The sequence below is a fragment of the Coregonus lavaretus genome, assembly GCF_964263955.1.
Source record: "Coregonus lavaretus genome assembly, contig: HAP1_SCAFFOLD_429, whole genome shotgun sequence".
NCBI classification, from domain to species: Eukaryota; Metazoa; Chordata; class Actinopteri; order Salmoniformes; family Salmonidae; genus Coregonus; species Coregonus lavaretus.
The window spans coordinates 321984-328423 of record NW_028162438.1 but is presented as its reverse complement, the minus strand read 5'-3'; the positions used below and the strand labels follow the sequence as shown (position 1 = coordinate 328423).

The 6440-nt window shown below is 42.6% G+C and overlaps 1 protein-coding gene across 1 annotated transcript in view; it reads right to left on the bottom strand.

Annotated features, from left to right (window-relative positions):
- Nucleotides 1-6440, bottom strand: part of LOC311119259 (general transcription factor 3C polypeptide 1-like) — a 69754-nt gene that overhangs the window by 27439 nt on the left and 35875 nt on the right. Inside the window, exon 24 of the mRNA XM_084193980.1 lies at nucleotides 465-656. Coding sequence (XP_084050106.1) covers nucleotides 465-656 — 192 coding nt within the window. The remainder of the gene's footprint in view (nucleotides 1-464; nucleotides 657-6440) is intronic.

Genomic DNA, 6440 nt, shown 5'->3' with positions numbered 1-6440 from the left:
AGCAGTTCCTACGCGAAGTTTCTCTTCCTGAAAATACATGATCTAAGTGATTGATAGTCGGTGTTCAGCAGTCATAAAAGTCTGCCTTATTTACTTTGAAGAACTACTAAAATAGTGATTTTGTCAGACAGCAGCTCTATAGAGATGAGATGATGACTTGGAATGAAATGATAGTCATCAAATAAAACAAATGTAATATACACAACAACTGGAATATATTATTAAAGTAATGTGAATAAATGGTTAATAAGTGATAAGCAGTAGTGGCCAGTCACTACCATCATGGGACTTTTATTAATAGTTTTATTCTGTGTTGCTACAGCATTCAACCCACATAATGCATAGTGCATTTAATGTTTTTTTTTTTTTTTAATTGCCGAAACCGTAAATCTAACCGAAACCGAACCGACCTAAGAAAGCACTAACCGCTCCGCACAAGTGTGTGTCTGCGTGTACGGACCCACCTTTCTTCTTCTTGCGTGGTGTTTTGACCAGCTTTTTCTGTTTGATGGTTCTCTTCCTCCTCTGCTTCTTCCCTCCTTTAACCAGCTGGTTCCTATTGGAGGACTCAGTGGCGATATGGACCACTTCCTCCTCCACCCTCAACCCTGCTGGGACCCCCTGCTTAGAGGACAGGGGCCCGGGGAACTTAGGACCTTCAGGGGACAGAGATGAACACACACACACACACACACACACACCCACACACACACACACACACACACAGTTGAAGTGGGAAGTTTACACACACCTTAGTGTGAAATGTGTGGAGTGGTTGAAAAGCGAGTTTTAATGACTCCAACCTAAGGGTATGTAAACTTCCCACTTCAACTGTGTGTGTACGTCATTTACGGTTTCTATGCCTTGAGTTTTCGAAGTGGACCAATTTAAAAATCGGTGCATTCTAAAAAGCTATCCAACGATTGTTCCATAGGGTTGTGTTTTTCGGGAGTGATATTGGTTCTTGTAGAATCCGTTAAATTTACTTCCGTATTGTTATAGTGTTCTTAACTATAAAAGTTCATGTTCTTAGCTTTATCCTTTGAAAATTAATCTGTGAAAAGATTCTAGGGTCAGCGTACGCATCTTCAATATGTTCAAATGTGGTGCGTTTAACTATATGTTGCAAGTAAAAGCCTTGTTTGGCGAGTTTGATACAATTCCAAGTGTGGGAGGTTAAAACCACCTTCAGAGTTCGGAAAACGTAAAACTTCCCATTTTATTCTTTGGAGTTTTATTTGCCCATATAAAGTCTTATGGCCAAGTGTACTTTTTTAAAGAATGTCTTTGGGAGCCAGATCATTCTGAAGAGGTTTACTCTACCTGTAAGATTTATGGGAAGATTGTTCCATTTAATTAGATCTGCTTTCATATTGTTGAGAAATGGGATAAAGTTATCTTTATATATTTGTTGTCACTTTTTAAGCTTCCTAAGTATTCTATATATTTTGTGATCCACTTAAAGGATTGCTGTAGTCATTAGTTATTTTTTATTTTTCCTATTTGCCATTATCAAAAATCTTTCCAAGTTAATTTTATAGCCTGAGAATTTTGACTATTCTGAAAATATTTTTAGCAAGGGGGGCACTGAGCTTTCAATATCGGTCAGGTTCATCAGGAGATCGTCGGCAAATAAGTTTAGTTTACGTTCATGATTACCAATACTGATACCTGTTACGTTTGGGTCCTGTCTAATTCTTTCTTCAAGCGGTTCAATTGCCAGTGCAAACAGGAGGGGGGAGAGGGGACTTCCCTGTCTTGTGCCCCTTTCTAAAGCATTTTCATCAGATAATGAATTGTTTGTGTATATTTTTGCTTTATGATATTTATAATATATTTTTATTACATTTATTATTTCAGCTGGAAAGTTGAAGGTTTTCACAGCTTTGAACAGAAAAGGCCATTCAAGACAGTCGAAAGCCTTTTTGGCATCAACAGCCTTCATTGATAACATTTCTTGTATTTTAGCGTATTGTATTATACTGAAATATGGTCTTGTATTTGTTTGTAAATGTATATTTTTAATAAACCCTGTTTGATTAATATGTATCAAGTCTGTTTGATTAATATGTAAAAAGTCAATACTTTTTCCATTCTGTTGCTGATGCGCATTGATATTATTTTAGTGTCGCAATTTATTAAACTTATGGGTCTGTAGTCTGAAAGGGACTCTCCAGATTTTCCTGGTTTTAATATAACTGAAATAACCGTTTGATACGTGGAAGGAGGAAGCACTGAATTGAGTGACACATGAGCTGTCATTTGCGTAAAAAGGGGCGTTACTTTGTCCCAGAAAGTTAAATCAAATTCAGCCGTCTATATCTGGTGCTTTTCTCCATGTTTTAAAAAGGCTCTAATATTTATTTTTGTGTGATTTCTATTTTTAGTGATAATTACAATGACCTTGTAGTATAGATACATTCTTCCTTCCCTTCCTTCCCAAGCCAAACGTATCCCTCTCCAACTCCCCCTCCCAGTTTTCTTCCCCCCTTTACCTTCCTTCCCCACCCAAGCCAAGCTTGTCCCAACCTCCCATCTTTTCCCCTCCCTCTCTTCCACTCAGACACACTTGCACCAATCCATCAATTCACTCATCCATTCTCTCACAACATATACCCTATGCCTCCACTCATCCATTCTCCCACAACATATACCCTATGGCTCCACATCCATTCTCCCACAACATATACCCTATGCCTCCACTCATCCATTCTCCCACAACATATACCCTATGGCTCCACTCATCCATTCTCCCACAACATATACCCTATGCCTCCACTCATCCATTCTCCCACAACATATACCCTATGGCTCCACTCATCCATTCTCCCACAACATATACCCTATGGCTCCACTCATCCATTCTCCCACAACATATACCCTATGGCTCCACTCATCCATTCTCCCACAACATATACCCTATGCCTCCACTCATCCATTCCCACACAACATATACCCTATGCCTCCACTCATCCATTCTCCCACAACATATACCCTATGGCTCCACATCCATTCTCCCACAACATATACCCTATGCCTCCACTCATCCATTCTCCCACAACATATACCCTATGCCTCCACTCATCCATTCTCCCACAACATATACCCTATGCCTCCACTCATCCATTCTCCCACAACATATACCCTATGCCTCCACTCATCCATTCTCCCACAACATATACCCTATGCCTCCACTCATCCATTCTCCCACAACATATACCCTATGGCTCCACTCATCCATTCTCCCACAACATATACCCTATGCCTCCACTCATCCATTCTCCCACAACATATACCCTATGGCTCCACTCATCCATTCTCCCACAACATATACCCTATGCCTCCACTCATCCATTCTCCCACAACATATACCCTATGGCTCCACTCATCCATTCTCCCACAACATATACCCTATGCCTCCACTCATCCATTCTCCCACAACATATACCCTATGCCTCCACTCATCCATTCTCCCACAACATATACCCTATGCCTCCACTCATCCATTCTCCCACAACATATACCCTATGGCTCCACTCATCCATTCTCCCACAACATATACCCTATGGCTCCACTCATCCATTCTCCCACAACATATACCCTATGGCTCCACTCATCCATTCTCCCACAACATATACCCTATGCCTCCACTCATCCATTCTCCCACAACATATACCCTATGGCTCCACTCATCCATTCTCCCACAACATATACCCTATGGCTCCACTCATCCATTCTCCCACAACATATACCCTATGGCTCCACTCATCCATTCTCCCACAACATATACCCTATGGCTCCACTCATCCATTCTCTCACAACATATACCCTATGGCTCCACTCATCCATTCTCCCACAACATATACCCTATGGCTCCACTCATCCATTCTCCCACAACATATACCCTATGCCTCCACTCATCCATTCTCCCACAACATATACCCTATGGCTCCACTCATCCATTCTCCCACAACATATACCCTATGGCTCCACTCATCCATTCTCACACAACATATACCCTATGCCTCCACTCATCCATTCCCACACAACATATACCCTATGCCTCCACTCATCCATTCTCCCACAACATATACCCTATGCCTCCACTCATCCATTCTCCCACAACATATACCCTATGCCTCCACTCATCCATTCTCCCACAACATATACCCTATGGCTCCACTCATCCATTCTCCCACAACATATACCCTATGCCTCCACTCATCCATTCTCACACAACATATACCCTATGCCTCCACTCATCCATTCCCACACAACATATACCCTATGCCTCCACTCATCCATTCTCACACAACATATACCCTATGCCTCCACTCATCCATTCTCCCACAACATATACCCTATGCCTCCACTCATCCATTCTCCCACAACATATACCCTATGCCTCCACTCATCCATTCTCTCACAACATATACCCTATGCCTCCACTCATCCATTCTCCCACAACATATACCCTATGCCTCCACTCATCCATTCCCACACAACATATACCCTATGCCTCCACTCATCCATTCTCTCACAACATATACCCTATGCCTCCACTCATCCATTCTCTCACAACATATACCCTATGCCTCCACTCATCCATTCTCTCACAACATATACCCTATGGCTCCACTCATCCATTCTCCCACAACATATACCCTATGCTTCCACTCATCCATTCTCCCACAACATATACCCTATGCCTCCACTCATCCATTCCCACACAACATATACCCTATGGCTCCACTCATCCATTCTCTCCCACCCTCCTACATGTTTTCATATTCACCATCCCATTGATATACACAGACAGCCACACTAGGCTTGGGCGGTATTTTGTATATACTGTTATTTTTTTGAGAAAAAGCCACAGGATGGTTTAACAATACCGTCAAAACAAATCAGAACTATTTCTTAGAAGTTTTTTTCAATAATATTGAATATTTGTAGCTACTTTTTAAAGTGAATACCTGCAGTTAACTTGTGCAATACGTTAGGCGATAAAAGCAGATGGCGTTCTTCATTTCACCCGTCACATTATTTTAGATTATGAAGCTTAACGGTCACAACGGGATAGCGGGAGAATAGCACAACGGGGGAAAGAGGGAGCTGGTGAGTCCATAGCTTTCTATATCTATCAGCGAGTCTCTGCTGGTGAGTCCATAGCTTTCTATATCTATCAGCGAGTCTCTGCTGGTGAGTCCATAGCTTTCTATATCTATCAGCGAGTCTCTGCTGGTGAGTCCATAGCTTTCTATATCTATCAGCGAGTCTCTGCTGGTGAGTCCATAGCTTTCTATATCTATCAGCGAGTCTCTGCTGGTGAGTCCATAGCTTTCTATATCTATCAGCGAGTCTCTGCTGGTGAGTCCATAGCTTTCTATATCTATCAGCGAGTCTCTGCTGGTGAGTCCATAGCTTTCTATATCTATCAGCGAGTCTCTGCTGGTGAGTCCATAGCTTTCTATATCTATCAGCGAGTCTCTGCTGGTGAGTCCATAGCTTTCTATATCTATCAGCGAGTCTCTGCTGGTGAGTCCATAGCTTTCTATATCTATCAGCGAGTCTCTGCTGGTGAGTCCATAGCTTTCTATATCTATCAGCGAGTCTCTGCTGGTGAGTCCATAGCTTTCTATATCTATCAGCGAGTCTCTGCTGGTGAGTCCATAGCTTTCTATATCTATCAGCGAGTCTCTGCTGGTGAGTCCATAGCTTTCTATATCTATCAGCGAGTCTCTGCTGGTGAGTCCATAGCTTTCTATATCTATCAGCGAGTCTCTGCTGGTGAGTCCATAGCTTTCTATATCTATCAGCGAGTCTCTGCTGGTGAGTCCATAGCTTTCTATATCTATCAGCGAGTCTCTGCTGGTGAGTCCATAGCTTTCTATATCTATCAGCGAGTCTCTGCTGGTGAGTCCATAGCTTTCTATATCTATCAGCGAGTCTCTGCTGGTGAGTCCATAGCTTTCTATATCTATCAGCGAGTCTCTGCTGGTGAGTCCATAGCTTTCTATATCTATCAGCGAGTCTCTGCTGGTGAGTCCATAGCTTTCTATATCTATCAGCAAGTCTCTGCTGGTGAGTCCATAGCTTTCTATATCTATCAGCGAGTCTCTGCTGGTGAGTCCATAGCTTTCTATATCTATCAGCGAGTCTCTGCTGGTGAGTCCATACCGATTCTTGACATTCTCCTTCAACCTCTCTCGTCAACGAGCTGTTTTCGCCCACAGGACTGCCGCTGACTGGATGTTTTTCTGTTTGTCGCACCATTCCCGGTAAACCCTAGACACGGTCGTGCGTGAAAAGCCCAGGAGGACGGCCGTTTCTGAGATACTGGATCCAGCGCGCCTTGCACCGACGATCATACCACGCTCAAAGTCGCTTAGGTCACTTGTTTTGCCCATTCTAACATTCAATCTAACAGTAACTGAATG